The sequence below is a fragment of the Scyliorhinus canicula genome, chromosome 17, assembly GCF_902713615.1.
Source record: "Scyliorhinus canicula chromosome 17, sScyCan1.1, whole genome shotgun sequence".
In the NCBI taxonomy this organism is placed as follows: domain Eukaryota; kingdom Metazoa; phylum Chordata; class Chondrichthyes; order Carcharhiniformes; family Scyliorhinidae; genus Scyliorhinus; species Scyliorhinus canicula.
The window spans coordinates 42,745,525-42,766,096 of NC_052162.1; the positions used below are offsets into that span (position 1 = coordinate 42,745,525).

General features: G+C 45.0%; 1 protein-coding gene across 5 annotated transcripts in view; it reads right to left on the bottom strand.

Moving 5' to 3' along the window:
- LOC119952137 (non-POU domain-containing octamer-binding protein-like) overlaps positions 1–15,251 on the bottom strand; it is a 128,462-nt gene extending 113,211 nt beyond the window's left edge. For 3 of the 5 annotated variants that reach the window (XM_038775720.1, XM_038775721.1, XM_038775719.1), the window contains exon 1: positions 14,518–14,868. In XM_038775720.1, the coding sequence (XP_038631648.1) occupies positions 14,518–14,868 (351 nt within the window). Of the gene's footprint in view, positions 1–14,517 lie in introns of all 5 variants that reach the window. The other 2 variants (XM_038775717.1, XM_038775718.1) reach the window with 2 other exon arrangements.
- Between the last annotated feature and the right edge of the window lie 5,321 nt (positions 15,252–20,572).

Genomic DNA, 20,572 nt, shown 5'->3' on the forward strand with positions numbered 1-20,572 from the left:
TTCCCAGCCAGGTTAGATAACTGGCTGCCATGTCTCGGGAATCTTGATCTGCTGTAGAATACCTATAGCTATCTTTCTGCGTTTGTTTTGTTTGATGCAAATTTTTTGTAAACAATTGAAAATCCCAATAAATATACATAAAAAGAGCCCAACCATCGTTGTGATTTGATTTATTCTTGTCACATGTATTAGAATACAGTGAAAAGTACTGTTTCTTGCATGCTGTACAAACAATGCATACCATACATAGGGAAGGAAGGAGGGACTGCAGAATATAATGTTACAGATACAACAAGGTGCAGAGAAAAGACCAACTTAATACGAAGTAGGTCCATTCAAAAGTCTGATGGCAGTAGGGAAGAAGCTGTTCTTGAGTCGGTTGGTATGTGATCTAAAACTTTGGTATCTTTTTCCTGACGGAAGGAGATGGAAGAGAGTATGTCCAGGAAGCGTGGGATCCTTAATTCTGCTGACTGCCTTTCTGAGGCAGCGGGAATTATCGATAATCAATGGATGGGAGGCTGGTTTGCATGATCGACGGCTACAATCACGACCTTTTGTAATTTCCTGCGGTCTTGGCCAGAGCAGGTACCATACCAAGCTGTGATACAACCAGAAAGAATGCTTTCTATGATGCATCTGTAGAAGTTGGTGAGGGTCGTAGCTAACATGCCAAATTTCCTTAGTCTTCTGAGCAAGTAGAGTCATTGGTGGGCTTTCTTAACTGTAGTGTCGGCATGGGGGCAGCAGGACAGGCTGTTGGTGATCAGTACACCTAAAACCTTGAGGCTCTCGACCCTTTCTACTTCATTCCCATTGATGTAGACAGGAGCATTTTCTCCACTACGCTTCCTGAAGTCGATGACAATCTCCTTCGTTTTGTTGACATTGAGAGAGAGATTATTGTCGTCGCACAAGTTCACCAGATTCTCTATCAGGGGCTGGTTTAGCTCTCTGGGCTAAATCGCTGGCCAGCAGCATGGTTCGATTCCCGTACCAGCCTCCCCGGATAGGCGCCGGAATGTGGCGACTACGGGCTTTTCAGTAACTTCATTGAAGCCTACTCATGACAATAAGCAATTTTCATTTTCATCTCATGACTGTTTGAAATCCGACCCACTACAGTGGTACCATCAGCAAATTTGAAAATAGAGTTGTTGGGGAATTTGGCCACACAGTCATGTTTATAAGGAGTATAGTAGGGGCTGAGGACACAGCCTTGTGGAGCACCGGTGTTGAGGATGATCGTGGAGGTGGTGTTGTTGCCTATCTTTACTGACTGTGGCCTGTGGGTTAGAAAGTTCAGGATCCAGTCGCAGAGGGAGGAGCCGAGGCCAAGGAATGTGGAGATGAGTTTTGTAGGAATTATGCTGTTGATGGCCGAGCGACAGTCGATAAATAGGAGTCTGACATAGGTGTCTTTGTTATCTAAGTGTTCCAGGGTAGAGTGCAGGGCCATGGAGATAGCATCTGTTGTGGACCTGTTGCAGCGGTAGGCGAACAGTAGTGGATCAAGGCAATCCGGGAGGCTAGAGTTGATTCGTGCCCTGACTAACCTTTCGAAGCACTTCATGGTGATGGATGTCAGAGCCACTGGACGATAGTCATTAAGGCACGCTGCTTGACTTTCTTTTTTGGTACAGGGATGATGGTCGTCTTCTTGAAGCAGATAGGGACCTCAGATTGTTGCAAAGAGAGGTTAAAGATGTCTGCGAATACCCCCGCCAGCTGATCCGCGCAAGGCCTGGGTGCTCGGCCGGGCCAGTGGCTTTCCGTGGGTTGACCTTAGAAAAGGCTGCTCTGACGTCGGCAGGGGTGATCTCAGATACAAGTTCATCTGTGGCTTCTGGGATGGAGGGCTCGCTCTCGCTGACCTCTTGCTCAAAGCGGGCATTGAATGCGTTGAGCTCATCAGGGAGAGGTGCGTTGGAGCCGGCGATTTTACATGCCTTCATCTTGCAGCCCGTTATGTCTTGCAGACCTTGCCATAAACGACGGGGATCCGTGTGGCTGGCCTGGGACTCTAGCTTGGTCCAGTACTGTCTTTTGGCTTCTTTGATGGATTTAAGATCATATCTGGCTTTCTTGTAGCGGCCATATCTATAATAAAACCTATAGCTATCTTTCTGGTTTTGTTTTGTTTCATGCAAATTGTTTGTAAACAATTGAAAATCCCAATAAATAGACATATAAAAAGAGCCCAACCATCATTGTGAAATCACAAACCGAACAAGACCAATCTAGAACTCTCCTCCAGAGTATGAATGGCAGCTCAATTGAAGCTGACAAGACTTTCGGGTCAGGCATAAACGAACAATGCTAGAAAGGGCCCGAGGGAATGAATATTTATGGCATAACTATTTTGCTGCGCAAGAGTCTGGGTTGTGCATCCAATACCACACAACCATTGGGCCAGGCGCCTCTTGCACAGTACTTGAAGACATTAGCCAGAGACAACCCAGTCACCTTCACGGTGCTTGACTGTTCCAGGTAGAAGAGCACGATCTCTCCAAGCCTACGAGGGAGGGAGGGAGGGAGACATGGCAAATTCTCTTGCTTTAGGTTAAAAGTGTAGGGATAATTGTTAAACCCAGGTACACAATATGGTCAGACATCAACTTTAAAGGCCTAAGAATCCTATATAAAGACAATCACACCATTGGTTTTAAAACAAAGATAATTTGTAAGATAATGGGTAGCAAAATTAACAGTTTACAGCACAGGAGGCAGCCATTTGGCCTATTGTGTCCATGCCGGTCACCAAACATTTGACTGCACTGATTCCAGTTTCCAGCGCTTGGCCCATAGCCCTGGAGGTTATGGCAGTGCAAATGAATATCTAAATGCTTAAATGTTGGGTTTCTGACTCAACCACCCTTTCAGGCAGGCGTGTCCAGACGCTCACCACCCCGAGTTAAAAAGTTTCTTCTGAACTCCCTTCTTAGCCTTCTACCTTACCTTAAATCTATGCCTCCTGGTTATTGAACCCAATTTTAAACTGCCCCCCCCCCCGCCCCACAGTTTAGGTTGGGTGGACAACGAGTTTGTTCTGCAGAGCAAGGTTAACAGCATGGGTTCAATTCACATAGAAGGCCTTGCCTTCTCAACCTTGCCCCTCGTCTGAAGTGTGGTGATCCTCTTGTTTAATCACCACCAGTCAGCTCTCCCCCTCAAAGGGGAAAGCCGGCAATGGTCATCTGGAACTATGGCTACTTTATCATACGACTCCAAGGAAAACAGCCCCAGCCTATCCAATCTTTCCTTATAAATCAGGGCCTCAAGCCCCGGCAACATCCTGGTAAATCTCCTTGCACTCTCTCGTTCAATCACATTCTTCCTATAATGCGATGAACAAAACTGCACTCAGTACTCCAGTTGTGGCCTAACTAGGGTTTTATACAGTTCCAGCATTACCTTCCTGTTCTTGTATTCGATGCTGCAGCTAATAAAGGCAAGTATTAAATGCGCCGTCTTAACCACCTTATCTACCTACCCTGCCACCTTCAGAGATCTGTGAATATGCACCCCAAGGTCCCACAAGGCTTGCCACCTTGCTCAATCAAAATGAGAACAATTTTGGTTACAAATAGAGATCACACATAGGTTTAACTCACCTCCAGCCTGAATTAGGTTATTCCGCATCAATTGATCTTCATTTTATATTGGGTCACCAGTCATTATTTTACATTATATCGATTACAAGATGCTATTGGATTTAAGCATTGAGCTTTTTGGCTGTGGCCAGTCTCCAAGGACTGGTGATTTTCGGCAAACCATGAACAGTCAATAAAAGGGGTACAAATATTGCAACAAGAGGCAGCTCAAGAGTTTATTACAATGTGACTGGAACATGATCCAAAATGACTAAAATTCACTTCTTTTTTTTATAAATTTAGAGTACCCAATTATTTTTTTCCAATTAAGGGGCAATTTAGCGTGGCCAACCCACCTACCCTGCACATCTTTGGCTGGGGGGGGGAGACCAAATAAAAATCACTTATTAAAATTGCTGTCATGCAGGTTTTCGTTATGAAGTGGTTCACTATCAACAGTAAAGTTGAAAATAAAGTTAAGTTATAAATACTCTTCTCACAAAAACACATTTATTTGTGCCACAGCATCAAGGGGGAGCACATTCTGCGCATGAATAGATGCAGTATCAGCAATTAGTTAAAGTGAGAGATGCTTTGTGAATCCAGCTTTCCTTGGAAACATATTGCAATGCTAATGTCAATTACCTATTCAAGTTTAACAATTATCCCTACACTTTTAACCTAAAGCAAGAGATTCAACAGGATGCCTGGAAGAGAAAGGCAAATATTTCCCCCCAGTTGTCTCAACGAGTTTCACCATTGGCAAAAATCAATAAAGTATTAAGCAAAAGAATCATCACTTCACTTGGGGTTTGAAACATGGATGCTAAGAATGAGTCCAATTATCTGGAGCTAGCCAAACTGTATAGAAGTTCATTGAACAAAGCTTTTGCAACTTGATCACTTGTTGAAATATATTGTATTTGTTTATTTATAAAAAATATAATATAGTGGTTAAAGTTACAGTTAAACTGGCCTAGGGGCAAAATGGCATGCACCCACCAGTACCCCTTTTATCGACTATTCATGGTTTGAGGGATCTGATCCTATGTCAGCAGTCATAGTGCAGGCCAAGTGTACAACTTTTCCTGATATTGGATGAAGGAGTTACAGGAAATCAAAAATTACATAAAGTATAAAGCGCAAAGAACATTTGGCGCAATATTTATACTCTGCATTGCGTCTCCTCCCATTCCATCTGTGTTTTAACATGTCTTTCTATTCTGTAAAAGTAAAAATGGGAAAATATGTCATTTGAAACATGGAAGTCTGGCAATACCTGGATACGGTACATGAGAATGTAGGGAAAAATCCCACGAAGGGTTAACAGCAGCTGCAAAAGAAGGTTTTAAAATGCAGATAGCCTTTATCAAACAAGAGTTAAGAAAACAGCGTGTGACTATTCAAGCTGTAAAACTGATGCATGTCTTTTAAGTCACAGCACATTGAACTTTTAGTTATATGGAAAAAAGCAATATTTTGCACCTTCTCTGAAGTTAATTATTTTAGTAAGCAGCTACAAAAGAATTGCTAGGATCTTCAGTTGAATTAGGTGACAAATGTTTAGGTTTGAAACTCTGCTGACACCAGGTGAATACGGGAAGCTGGAGACAACGTGTCCACGGGAACACATGTTAGCCCCAAATCGGAGTCAGAGTTCTGAGCTGGGGGCACTATTAGGTAATAAAGCAACTTTAGAAGTGACAGGAACCAGATGTAACACACCTCTGGGATCAAAGCACTTTTGAACATCACAAGGGAAACAATGTAATCAGAGTTTGATGAGCTGAAGTCATGCTAAATATGAATACATAGTCATGTTAAAAATGATTCAGGTTAAAGGTACCTTGTACAATCAAGAGTAAAATAAAGTTACTTTATGATAATGTCATATAAACTTAATAACTGCTAGAAGGCGAATATAACCCCTAAATCGGGGACAACCAGCAGAGTCAGCTCTCATAGCTGCCCTCGGTCAGGGGAAGAATAGAGCACAGAAACAGAGCGGAACAGCAAATCCATCCGAGGAAGAACAAAAGCGAAAGAAGAGAGTCAGCTCTCATAGCTGCCCTTGGTCATGGGAAGGATAGAGCACAGAAACCGAGCGGAACAGCGAATCCATCCGAGGAAGACCAAAAGCTAAAGAAAAAGATTGTCAAGGTAGACCTGAAGGTCTTTTCAACCAACCAGGAGAATCCAGAAGCAAGATCTTTTTACTTTTCTGTAAAGACAGTGATTGCATCTTTAAAATAAAAAATATAATAACTTAAAAGTTTTAACCTGAAACAGTGGTTACTGCAAAGTCTACTTTACCTACTTAGCAACACGGGACGCACGGTCGAGGCTACTAAGTGGTAAGTAGATAAAATGCTTCCATGAAAATATGGGTTATACCGGGGAATAACTTGAAAATACAGATTGACCCAAATAGCACCCACCTAAGCCTGCACAGGAGTCAGGGAGTGAGAATCCCTGTTCACCATTTAGAATGTTTTTTTTTTAAATTTAGAGTACCCAATTCATTTTTTCCAAGGGGCAATTTAGCATGGCCAATCCAGCTTGCGTGTACATTTTGGGTTGTGGGGGCGAAACCCACGCAAACATGGGGCAAATGTGCAAACTCCACACGGACTGTGACACAGAGCCGGGATCGAACCTGGGACCTCGGCGCCATGAGGTAGCAGGGCTAACCCACTGCGCCACCGTGCTGCCCTTAGAACGTCTTATTGACCCTTTTTGCAATCGGGGGTATTCTAAGAATAGTGGTGAATTTTTTACTTCAATTCCCTATACTCTCCTGTACTTGTCTAATTTTCTGTTGAAAGTATAGAGGTTTACAAAATTATGAGGGGCATAGACAGAGTGGTTAGTCAAGAGGTTTTTTCCCAAGGTAGAGGGGTCAATTATTAGGGGGCATAGGTTTAAGGTGCGAGGAGCAAGGTTCAGAGGAGATGTACGAGGCACGTTTTTTAAAATTGTTTTTACACAGAGGGTAGTGGGTGCCTGGAACTTGCTGCCGGAGAAGGTGGTGGAAGCAGGGATGATAGTGACATTGAAGGGGCATCTTGACAAATACATAAATAGGATGGGAATAGAGGGATACCGACTCAGGAAGTGTAGAAGATTTTAGTTTAGACGGGCAGCATGGTCGGCACAGGCTTGGAGGGCCGAAGGGCCTGTTCCTGTGCTGTACTTTTCTTTGTTCTTATGCAAACTATTTGTCAATATTTAGAGTAAGAATTCACTAAGTAAAAAACTCTGATATTATCATTAAATTTAGTAACTACCTTGTATTCATGGCCCCAGTTTTAAATTGTCCCACAAAGTGCTAACCTTTGATCCACTTCTATTCTGTTCAACAAATTAGTTAATTCAAAAGCCGCTTAACAAATCATCACCAGCTCTTGCCTGCTCCACCATTCTGTATAATCATAGTTGATCTTCCCTGCTATGGGAAACTATCCAGTCCAGTTGCTTCTGAATCTGGTTCAAGATCACTTCTTCTTCGAAGCACAAGAGAATACAAATTCAATCTACTCAGCCCATCAGAGGATAATCCTCTCATCCCAGGAACAAATCTAGTGAACCTTTACAATACCATTCCAATGCAATATATCCTTGCTTAAACATGGAAATCAAAAAAGTGCACAACAGTCCATGTGCAGTCTCACCAAAGCCCTACACAATTGTATCACTCTTTATTCTTGTACTCCATCTCCCTTGCAATAAAGGCAGACATGCAATTTGCCTTCCTAAATGTTTGCTCTGTCCGCATGCTAACCTTGTGTTTCTTGTACAAGTGCATCCAAACCTTTCTGAACGTCAACATTTACAAGTGTCACACCTTCAAATAGGCTGCTTTTCTATCTTATTGTTTTTAATTCAGAGATCAATTTTTTTTCCCCCAACTAAAGGGCAATTTAGTTTGGCCAATTCACCTACATTGCACACCTTCGGGCTGTGGGGGTGAGACCACTCAGACATGGGTGCAAACTCCACACTGACAGTGACCCAGGGGCGGGATCAAATCCAGGTCCTCGGCGCCATAATGCAGCAGTGTTAACCACTGCGCCACCCTTGCTTTTCTATTCTTATGACCAGAGTGAATTATCTCAGACTTCCCCACTTTATGCTCTATTTGTCATCTTAATGCCCACTCACTTAACCTGTATATCTCTCTGCAGCCTATGCCCTACACTCAGCTTATATTTATCTAGCTCATCATTAACAAATTTAGACACATTATTCTTTCACCTAAGTCATCAACATATTTTTCACATAAGCAAAGGCCCAACGCTGATCCATGCAGCACTCGCAACAATTACAGCCTACCAACTTAAAAATGCACCATTCATCCCAACTTCTAGCTTCATCGTGTCAATATATTATAAAACTCCATGAGCCCTTTTTAAAAGACGGTCACAGAATGTGGGCTTCACCGGCAAGGCCAGGATTGGTTTCCCATCTAGAATTGCCCCTCAAGAAGCTGGAAGAGATCAGCCGACCTCTTAAACCTCTGCAGTTCATGTGCTGTAGGTACACCCACTGTGTTATTAGGAAATTCTAGGAATTTGATTCAGCGACAGTGAAGGAACAATAATATAGATCTACGTTCAGATGGTGGGTGGCTTGGACTGGAAATTGTCAGTGGTGTTATTTCCAGGTGTTATCGGGGAGGTCATGGATTTAGACGGTGCTGTCAAGACTTTTGACAGGTTGCTGCAGTGTATGGTGCATATATACATACATTGTTGCCACTGAGTCATTGGTGGTGGAAGTCAGTGTTAATACAGTGGATGCGCTGCCATTCAAGGGATTGTTTTTTCCTGCATGGTGGGACGAAACTAGGAATTTTAGATATATCGTATGATAGGCATTTGGTGCAGGAAGGGTTAAAAGCCTGACTTAGCTGTGTTTTTAAAGAATCCTAGGTTGAAAGATTTTGGGACCACGGGTGCAATTAAAGCATTGGAAAAAGTTTGGTCAAATGGAATGCAGTTTGGATTAAGGAGATTCCTTGTGGAGCTAATTAGATTTCAGCTTGGGAACATGATGTAATTACTAGGAACCACGGTATCAGGCATTTTGCAGAGTGTTAATAGGAGATGGGAGCAAAAGTTCAGTTGGGAGCAAAAGTTCAGTTAAAAGATATGTCTGTAGATGGACTAGCAGCTTCATTCCGGGCAGTTCAGAAGAATGTGGTTAGAAAGTAAACTGAAGCAAGCCGATGCAGCTTCTGAAGAAATACAGCTAGACTTTCTGCATGGTTCTGGCAGGATTCAGGTTTTCCTTTAAAACAGTCTCGAAGAACCTATCTGTAAAGAACGTATTCCTGAGTGCTGACCGTATTTAACAGTGGATTTAGAAGAGGTGTTATTTTTGTTGGAGTGGGAACTAAGATAGCTGTTTAAGGGTTATTTTATTCACTGTATTGATTAGCATTGTTTAAGACGTATTTTTTAAGCTATTTTCTGATGTGATGTTAAAGATATTCTGACACTGTTAATAAAGTTCATTTTAATATACCATCTATCCCTATTTCTTCACGTAATCACTCCTGGAGCAAGGTACCCTGTCCACACAAGTTTTTAAAAATAAAATATTGGGTCTTCTGTCCAGTATCCTAGACATTGTTGTGCAGGCCCGCTCTTGTCGCCACAATATTTATATGGCTGGTCCAGTCTCCCCTCAGCACATTAATAGTGAAGTGAGGGATTTGGCGATGGCAATGTCATTGAATGCCAAGAAATGATTAGATTCTCTCTTGTAATTGCCATTTCCTGGCACTTGTGGCACACGTTACTTGCCATTTATCTGCCCAACGTGGTTGTCGCTCAGATCTTGCTGCATATAGACCAGCCTGCTCCAGTATCCAGGAATCACAAATGCTGAAAATTTTGAAATCAGCACCACTTGCAACCTTAATGATGGAAGGAAGAACATTACTGAAGCAGCTGAATCGACACTATCCTAAGGAGCTCCTGATGTAATGTTCCAACACAAAATGATTGACCTCCAAAAACCAACCTTCCTTATTGCTAGGTATGTCAACCATTGGGGTTTTCCGCACCGATTCCCATTGACTTCAATCTTGCTGGGGCTCCTTGATGCCACAACCAGTCAAATGCTCCTTTGATATCATAGCCAATTTTTCTCCGCTCACGAGTTCAGCTCTTTTGTCGTTTGGACTAAGGCTGTAATGAGGTCAGGAGCAGAGTGGCTCTGGATGAACCAAAACTCAGCGAGCAAAGTATTGCTGAGCTGCTTCATAAACCACCCTATTAGACTAATTGGGCAGTAATTAGCAGGGCTTTTGTCCCCCTGTCTGTGGACAAGACAGACATGGGCAATTTTCCACATTGCCAGGTAGGTGTCAGTGTTGGAATGGATTGGTTCGTAGCATGGTTTGTTCTGAAGCACGTGTTTCCAATACTACTGCGGGAATATTGTCAGGGCCCATGATCTTTGCAGCATCTAATGTCTTCAGCCATTTCTTAATAGAACAGGGAGTGACTGGAATTAGCGTGCGATTCTGTGGACCTCCAAATGAGGCAGAGATGGACCACTTAACCAGCATCTCTGACTAAAGATGGCTGCAAATGGTTCCGTCTTGTCTTTTGAACCAATATGTTGGGATCCCCCACCATTGAGAATGGGGATATTTGTGGAGTCTGCTCCTCCAGCGAGTGATTTAAATCGCCCACCACCATTTACAACGGGACATGGCAGGACTACATAGCTTAGATCTGATCCACTGGTTATGAGACCGCCTAACTCTATTGAAGTTGCTTGCATCCTTTGGCATGCAAGCAATCTTGTGTAGGAAATACTCCAGGCCATGAAGTTACAGATTTGGTACAAAACAATTCTGTCGATCACCCACAGTGCCTCATGAATGCCAAGCTTTGAGCTGCAAGGTCTGTTGGAAATCTATCACACAGCTCAGACATAGTGCCAAATACAATGAAGGGCCTCCTCAACACGATGGGGGGACTTCACAAGGACCTAGTAGTGGTCACTCCTATCAATGACATTATGGTCAGGTACATCCTCGACGGGTAAATTTGCGAGGACAATGTCAAGTAGGCTCTTCCCTCCTATTGGGTCTCTTACCATATGCCACAGATGGTGATGTCTGGGATATTTAAGATGTATAGGGTGTTGAGCATGCGTGTTGCTTCATCCTGGATGGTGTCATGGTTCTGGGAGTATTTTTGGAGCCACATTCACCCACCCAACTGAAGTGTATTCCATCACACTCCTGACTTGCATCTTACAGTTGACAGACTTTGGGGAGTCATGAACTACTTGCTGCAGAATTCTGAGCCTTCGACGTGCTCCTGCAGCGAGTGTTTGTGTGACTGATTCCAGTAGTCTATAGGAATTTAGTGACATTAATGCAGTTCAATGTCATGAGAAAATGGTTGGCTTACATTTCTGAGGCACAAATGTTACTTGCCAGGCAAAGCCTGAATGTTATCGAAGTGTTGCTACATATTGACAGATTGTTTCAGTATATTGAGTGTTAACCTTTTGTTATCAAAGCCTTTGGAAATCCAAGTATATTACATTGAATGGTTTCCTCGTTAGGTATCCTACTCAACAATCAGGATTGTCACAAAACTCTGCTGACTTTGCCTGATTATATCATGATCTTCTAAGTGGGCTGTTAAGACTTCCTTAATAACAAGGCCAGCACTTTCCCAACGACTGACGTCAGGCTGGCTTGCCTGAAGTCCCATTTTCCCTCTACCTATTGAAAAGGGATGTTACATTTGCTAACTTACAAATCTTAAGAAAAAGCTCTAACTTGAACCAACTTTCTGGAAAGCTGTAACAATCAGTTGTAACCATCCTTAAAAATCTCTTTTACACTTTCTTGCTTGTTTTTTCTATGTTCTTGTCATGGTACATGAACTAAGTACAACCTGATCAGGGTATTATACAAGTTTACCTGCTTCATTACTTCTGAATTATATATCACCAAAAATGAACCCCAATGCTTAGTTAGCTTTGATCTCATAGCAATCAACGAAGTCTCAGGGAACATCTAACAGTAGGTCAGTATTTAAACTGACGTCAACTCTAGGGGCAATCACAATTCCCGGATATTGACTTGGGGCAGGAAAAATAGCATGGTGGCCCATTCCTTTTCTTAAATATAAATTTAGAGTACCCAATTACTTTTTTTTTCCAATTAAGGGGCAATTTGGCGTGACCAATCCACCTAACCTACATATCTTTGGGCTGTGGGGGTGAAACCCACGCAGTCACAGGGAGAACATGGACAGTGACCCAGGGCTGGGATTCGAATTTGGGTCCTCGGCGCCGTAGACTGCAGAGCTAACCACTGTGCCACCCTGATGGTCCATTCCTAATAACTATCTCGCAGACCTTGCTGGGAAATGCGGGCAGACACCAAATAATTGCATCTAGCTGTAATTTCCCACACAGCTTAAAAAGACACCAACACTTTCACAGTAACTTCATTGCAGTGTTAATGTAAGCCTACTTGTGATAATAATTATTACTTATTTTTGCGATGGCACAGTGCTTAGCACTGCTGCCTAAGGCGCTGAGGGCCCGGGCTCGATCCCGGCCCTGGATCATTGTCCTGAATTTGCACATTCTCCCTGTGTCTGCATGGGCTTGATTCACACAACCCAATGATGTGCAGAGTAGGTGGATTGGCCACGTTAAATTGCACCTTAATTGGGAAAAAATTGGTTACTCTAAATTTTTTAAAATCAAATTAATACATTGTTAACCAATTAAATTATCTAGGCATTAAGTATATCATACCACTTTGTCTTCTAATATTTCTGTTCTTTATGGATCAGCAATTCACCAAGTTGCTGACCTACAAAGTAGCGATAGCGAATAATTTGAGTACAAATACCCTTTACGGAACCTTAATTCACCTCTTTTTAATTGTTACATGTCTCGACCACAAGGGGTAGAAAATCAGCGTAAAAATATATTTCTAAAGTATTTCACACGCTGGCAATGATCCCCAATTACAATTTACCTGGACCAACTTGAAAAGATATCATGATCTAATACACAATTTATCTTCATGAGGTAGAAGGCTCATGTCAGGATGTCTGGCGCAAACAAAATAAAGTTGAGAAATATATTTAACCAATTTCTAACGCAGAAAAAAATAACCACTTGAAAAAATAGCTTCAGAGGGCAGCACAGCAGCGCAGCGGTTAGCACTGCGGCCTCACGGCACCAAGGTCCCAGGTTCAATCCCGCTCTGGGCCACCGTCCGTGTGGAGTTTGCACATTCTCCAAGTGTTTGCGCGGGTTTCGCCCCCACAACCCAAAATAATGTGCAGGGTAGGCGGACTGGCCATGCTAAATTGCCCCTTAATTGGAAAAAAATGAATTGGGTGTTCTAAATTTATTTTATTTTTTTTTAATTGCTTTTAATGCTTTAAAAAGCAGGATTTGGGAATTGTGAATCTTAAACTACAATTTCATTTTTACTGATCCAGAAGGTTATCCTGCAGTGTTCATATACAAACAGCTACTTTTTACAAAAGAGAGTTGAATTAAGGGGTAGGATGTTGGGGCACTGACAGTCCAGAATTCCACTGCCTTATTAAAGATTGTCATTCACTGCTCGTAATGTGCACTTGTTATGAGCAGCATTCATTTGTTGAGTTGGTCAATATTGGAGACAAAATCCTCTTATGAGAAGAAAATGTGCAGTAAACGTTGGATCAGATCAAGTGTCCCAATATACAATGAATGACTGAAAAAGCAAGCAACTTGCACAGATAAACCTGCAAACTAATTTGTACATCACAAGACCTTACAAACAGGTAGAAATTTTACTGGAGGACTGGAGGGATTAATTGTGGCCCAAACTTCTTCAAACCAGACAATTGGAAAATTGGATGTTGGTTTCACTTCTTAATCAAACAATGTATCTCAGTTTACAAATAAATTCATTAGATTTATAATTAACAAAAACAAAGTTCATAGGGGATGGCACAAGTGGTTATTACTGCAGTCTCACAGCTTCAGGGTTCCAGGTGACCGTGTGTGTGCAGTTTGCACTTTCTCCTCCTTGGGTTTCCTCCCAGTCCAAAGATGCGCAGGTTAGGTGGATTGACCATGCTAAATTGCCCCTTTATGTCCAAAAGGTTAGGTGGGGTAACTGGGATAGGGTGGAGGCGTGGGTTTAAGTAGGGTGCTCTTTCCGAGGGCCGATGCCCTTACGGGCTGGTTTAGCAGTGGGCTAAACTGCTGGCTTGTAATGTAGAAGGCCAGCAGCGCGGGTTCAATTCCTGTAACAGCATCCCCAAACAGGCGCCGGAATTTGGCACCTAGGGGCTTTTCTCAGTAACTTTATTGAAGCCTACTTGTGACAATAAGTGATTATCATTATGCAGACTTGATGGGCCCAATGGCCTCCTTCTGCACTGTAAATTCTATGATACACTGGAGCGATCAACACTGCCTGACTTTTCAGCTGTGAATAAAGTAGTGAAAATTCAAGGAAATTCTGCTGGAGTGACAAATCCAATAAACTGATTTTGCTTTTTCCATGCCAGGGTAAGAATGCACCCCATCTTTTCGTTTTTGATTGGTAAAAATTTACCAATGCTGAAAGTGTGTTTTTTGGGGGGAAAACGTCAGCCGACACAGTAAAATAAAGGGAAACGTTATAGCGCAAGAGGTTAAAGTTTTCCCTTAGGCGAATGTGCACCGACACCCTTTGCAGCCACAAGATACAACAATGCGTCAAAATCAATCGGAGTTGGCCGCCAATGTCCACTGGCGTGTGGATTTGCACGGATGGAGTGGGGGTCAAGAATCAGTGGCGATGGCCGGTGAATGCGGGGAAAAGTGAGCGCGGGGAGGGGCGGCGCGAAGGAGAACAAAGACCCCGAGCTCGGAGCGGCAAACTCACCAGCCTGATGAAGCCGAACCCTTTATCCTTGTTGATGAAGATCTCGGACGGCTCGCCGTACTTGTCGAACATCTTCTTGAACTCGTCGTCGGTCACGTCGTTGGGCAGGTTGCCGACAAACAGGCGGCAGCGCTGCGTGTAGGTCTTCTCGCCGGGCTTGCGGAAATTGGTCATGTCGACGGTGATGCCGGCCTCGGGCGGCTCGCCACGTCGGGAGGCCGCCTGGTGATGGTGGTTGTTGGCGGCGCTGCCGCCAGGCCCCGAGCCTCCATCCTGGCGGTATTCTCTCTTGCGCGGGCTGCTGTTGTCGTTGCGGTTCCGGCCGCCGGATTTCTGGATGTGATCTTGCATGATTCTGGGGATTCAACAAAAGAAAAATCTGACGCTCCGGAAATTTTAACTGGAACACGGGAGAGAGAGAAAGAAAATTCCGCCTCCCGCTCGATTTATTTTCCCCACCCCCTACGTTAAGGCCCCTATCTTCGATGCGTATTTTCTTTCACGCAATATTTAAAACACTTTTGCACGCTAGGCAGGAAAAGATGCTTTGGCTATTTCGACTACAATCGTGGTGTTTTTTGTCCCCGTGAATTTGATTTTTTTTTACCTCACGATCTCAGGCCGCTGCTACTGACGAACAAACCAAAGCCGCGAGGAAAAAAGGGCGCCGGAAAAAAAAGCCGCCCGCACCTCAACCGAACTTGAAACCGGGGAGGGACCAAGGGGGGGGGAAGAGGCGTCAACGCCTCGTCCTCCTGCCCCTCGATTGGCGGATCCTGAGGGGTTAAAGACGACGCATTGTGCTGTCACAATGGGAGACCGCACTTCGCTCGCCGCCCATTGGTCCGCCCGGCCGTCACTCAGTCTCCGGGCCGAGAGCCATCACTTTTGTGCGAGCCGAAGGTCGGGTCGGCATGTGCTCCGCTCCTGCGTCATTTTGAATGCGGGCGGCGATTCGAGCGAATTCTTCCCGAGTCTTTTATTTTTTTTTAAAAAGCGCAGCCGAATAGGGAGGATCCGTTGGTAATGTTTAAAAGTCAGTCCTATCCTCCCCCGAAATGTTTTGAAGTTCGTGGGGAATTTTTTTTTGACTGCAACGTTGAGATTTCGTCAAATCAATTCGCAGTTTCGCAATTGTCAGAGATTAGCTTTTTTTCCGAGAGGGAGGGTTTATTTTATTTTTGCAAAGAAAGAGAAGGCCATGGTGAACTTCGAATGCCTAAAAAGGAAACCTCTAACTGTCTCTACAGTAAGAAGTCTTACAACACCAGGTTAAAGTCCAACATGTTTGTTTCAAACACTAGTTTTCGGAGCACTGCTCCTTCCTCAGGTGCTCACCCCAGTCCAATGCCGGCATCGCCACATCATGTCTCTAACTAGACTACACTCATGCTGCTATTTAACAATCAAAGAACTTATCTTATAATACAAAAATCTGATAGCAGCATCACATTTCTTCTTACTAACATGCATACACAGAAATATAAGCTTTATTAACAAAAACAACAACCGTGGAATTTATTAAAGAGAAAGGTTCAGAAAGAGTGTGGGGTTTGCTGGAGTCCGAGGAAAGGGGCTCTAAACGTGTATACTGGAGGGCGAGAGGCGCTCCTCCACCATGTGGGAGTATCAGTGGCTGGGACTGTGTGTGGTGTAGTGTCCGGGCTGGGAGTGTTGTGTTGGGTGGGCTTGTGTGGTGAGGAAGGTGGAGGTAGGTAAAGCGCGCAACTACTGTCCCAGCAACGATCATGATGCCAATCATCAGGGACATCTTCATTTTGTTCAGGTTTTCTTTTGTCTTTGAGTATCTTCCTAGGGGAACAAGCATAGTGTCTGTCATTATCCTGCCGCTGAACATCTCGTTTGTCTCTGTTTCTCCTTAACGTCAATTTCCCATTAGAATCGTCATCATATGTGACTCACTCATTTTTTTTTAAACCAACCATTTGCGGAGACAAGACATCCAAAAAAAAATTCTGTGTCACAGTGCGAGCACTCTCGTAGCCTGTGATCGATGGGCTAAGTGGCGGACAATTTCTCTGTCCTCTGCAAACTTGTTTTTCCAACCAAGTGTTTCTGACATGTAAATAGTATGTGGGGGATAGCAACCGAAGGGTCGCCGGAAAGGGGCAAAAGTTGTGGCAAAAAGCATTCTTTAAACCATAGGACTAGAAAAGAACAGCAGAAGAGTTTTGTAAACAATTATCCGAATGGGGTGATATGATGCAGGGCAACAATGGGTGGGATCCCTGGGTAAGGCGGTGATCAGTGCCGTTGCTCCACGACCCGAGCTTGGCTGACCAAATGTATAGGGGGTCCCCAGGTAGGGCAGGGATAAGTGCCGTTACTCCACTGCCTGAGTGACCTTCCAAGAGCGGTAAGAATTTGTAAATATATGGGCTCCAGACAAACTTGTTTCTTTAACTGCCATGTGGCGCGGAAGAGTAGTTATGACTGCATCACGAAAGTGTCCCTGAGGACGACACACAAAATCGTACAAGAGAGAACGAACAGCATTTAAACACAAACTAAACATAAAAGCGGGCAGGTTCCATCAGAGTACAGAACACCGTAAATCTCAGTCGGTTCCTGACTCATCTGGACACCTCAAGGTTCCATTCCAAAAAGATTTTCAAAGGGGTTACCACGGTGGGAGTCAGACTCGGAGTTGTCACCATCTGCCAAACTCGCTCATGGAGTTTGCGTGCTAACGCGGCTTGTGCCGATGTGGGGTGCATTTCATCATTTCGTGTCAGACCAGAGGAATCATCACGGTGCCAGTGTTTCATGTTCCGTAGGGAGATTGCAAGGGGGATGTCGCTATCGTTGGGTGGCGGGTCAGGTTCCGGTGTGGGCAAATAAATAGTTTCAAAGAGGCTGAGCGTGTCGGGGTCTCTGGGCCTGTACTGACTGGGGCCTGGTATGTGGGATCTTTCTTTGGGTCTCTCAGGGGCTTCAGTTGTGCTGTCGCTAGCAGCCCAATCAAGCGTCAAGGTGAAATTTGATTCTGGGGGCGTGGTCAAGGTCGTGTCTGTGGACGTGCTGATGCTGCTGGGGGAGGGGGAACTTGGGTTGTCCGTGGATAGGTCCTCATTGTCTGCCATCGCCAATGCGAGGTGGTGCGAGTGGCTGCACTGCATTCCATAAACCTTAAGTTGATTTACATGGAACCATCCAGATTTTCCGTTTGGATACGTGATTTTATAAACTGAGGGGCTTACTTTGTCCGACATTGAATAGGGCCCTGCAAATTTTGGGTAGATGAATGAGCTGGCGTTGTATAAGGTGATCATTGCTTGCTGTCCGACTGTATACTCTGTCGGGTGTACTGTTTTATCAAAGCAGGCCTTACTCTGCTTTTGTTCAGCGCCTAGTCGAACAGCTGCAGCGAGCTGTGCTGCTTTAATATTTTCTACCATGTGCTGGACTGTTTTCTCATGGGTCAGGGCAGCGACTGCGGGGCTGGCCAAATCAAGTCCGAATAAGTATTCGGTACCCTTCATGGGTCGTCCGGTCATGAGGGTATTGGGGGTATATCCTGTTGAGCTCGACACTGTGTTCCTAACAAGCATCAGTGCGAATGGGAGTCCTATGTTGTCCTATGTTGTGTTGGTGCACCATTTTTCTAAGTGTGGCCTTTAGTGTCCGATTCATGTGCTCCACAATGCCGTTGGACTGCGGGCGATAGGCAATGTTTAATCCCAAATATCGTCATCACATTTTTCATGACCCTGCCCGTAAAGTGGGAACCTTGGTCCGACTCAATACTACGGGGGAGTCCCCATCTCGTAAAAATTTGCTCTGTTAAGATCTTCGCCTTTGACTTGGCTGTATTTGTTCTCGAGGGGAACGCTTCGACCCATTTTGTGAGTCTATCACCACTAACACATACTTGTATCCATTTCTGCAGGGGCGGGGGGGGAGGGGACCAATATAATCTAATTGAAGGTTTATCCATGAGCTATTTACAGGGCGGGTGTGTCGTAGCTGGGCTTTTTTTTTTAAATGTATTTATTCAAAGTTTTTCAATAAGTTTACAAAACCCTCCAAAAAGGAAAATAATACAAAGAAAGAAGGGCAACATGCCAACAGAACAACTTAACCCTCTAAACGATACACAGTTTAGCAAATTAACACCCAATTCAAAACAGGATAGAGCATGCGCCCCTTACAAAAAGGAAAATAAATCCCCCCGCCCCCGGGGTTGCTGCTGCTGTTTTTTTTTAAATAAAGGTTTTGCAAAATTTTCCATATTAAATAGTAAGAATCTTAACACAGCAAATTAGTGAATATTAACATAGTGCATAAAGAGAATATTCATCAGCAATCCACTAGACCAGTGCTTCTCAAAGTGTTCGGTACGCGAGCCGTCGTCTGCCGGTACGTGGGGTACTCCCAGAAAAGAAACACTTTCACACTTGATACAGCGCAAAGGTGAGTGCTGAGCTGGGGCGGGGGGGGGGGGGGGGGGTTCCAAGGTTCCGTCCTCGTGCTGAGTGGGGGGGGGTTGCGTCCTCAGGCCGTGCTGGGGAGGGGTTGCGTCCTCGGGCCGTGCTGTGGGGGGGGTTGCGTCCTCAGGCCGTGCTGGGGGGGTTGCGTCCTCGTGCTGTGGGGGGGGGGGGGGGGGGGTTGCGTCCCCGGGCCGTGCTGGAGGGCTTGCGTCCTCGGGCCGTGCTGAGGGGGGGTTGCGTCCTCGGGCCGTGCTGAGGGGGGGTTGCGTCCTCGGGCCGTGCTGAGGGGGGGGTTGCGTCCTCGGGCCGTGCTGAGGGGGGGTTGCGTCCTCGTGCTGGGGGGGGGTTGCGTCCTCGGGCCGTGCTGGGGGGGGTTGCGTCCTCGGGCCGTGCTGGGGGGGAGGGGGGGTTGCGTCCTCGGGCCGTGCTGGGGGGGGGGGGGGGGTTCCAAGGTTCCGGCACCGGTCCCTGGCACATTGAAAAAAAAACTGCCGGTACGCCACATCAGATAGTTTGAGAAGCACTGCACTAGACGTTACCCCACGTGACTCAGTCCTCCCACCCCCTCCCATCGGGGCACTGTAGCTGGGCATTTTTCGCGTACCTATCCAGGTTACATAGAACATAGAACAGTACAGCACAGAACAGGCCCTTCGGCCCTCGATGTTGTGCCGAGCAATGATCACACACTTAAACCCACGTAACCCATATACCCGTAACCCAACAATCCCCCCATTAACCTTACACTACGGGCAATTTAGCATGGCCAATCCACCTAACCCGCACATCTTTGGACTGTGGGAGGAATCCGGAGCACCCGGAGGAAACCCACGCACACACAGGGAGGACGTGCAGACTCCACACAGACAGTGACCCAGCCGGGAATCGAACCTGGGACCCTGGAGCTGTGAAGCATTGATGCTAACCACCATGCTACCGTGAGGGTTGTTTTGAGCACAAATTAAACAGTTTTCGACGTAATGGGATACGTCGGTTTTCAAATCAGGCCACCAGCAGAGGGCTCTGAGGTGGGCAAGGATGGATTCAATCCCTTGGTGTCCATGTCCGTCATGGAACTTACAAATGATCTCATTCCTGTCCTGGGTGGGGACTACATAAATTCCATCTTTTAAAACGATTCCCTCATGGACCGTCAAAGAATTCCTAAACTTTTCGTAGGGAACTGGGAAGTTTTCTTTTAAAATTTCTGTTAATGCTTCGTCTTCTTTCTGTGCCTGGGCTAAGTCTTGGATGTTGGTCTGTGAGACCTGAACTGCATGTAATGGGGCACTCTCGGGGGGTTGCCAAAAGTGGCCATGTCGTGAGCCTGCCTTCGCTAGAGCGTCAGCTTTCACGTTACCGGGTGGGGAGCAACGATGGTGACTTCTTACTTTAACGATGCCATATTTCCTGCCTTTAGCTGTCTGAAGGATATGTTTGAGCAGTGGGGCTAAGGGAAGAGGTTTTCCGTCAAAAATAAATCTGTCGAAGATAAAAAATCGACTCCCACAGGGGTAGGAATTACGTTAGGCTGTTGCAGACGTACAAACTGTCCGAATATATGTCTGCAGGGGTCGGGAATGAATCAGGGTGCTCGACAATGT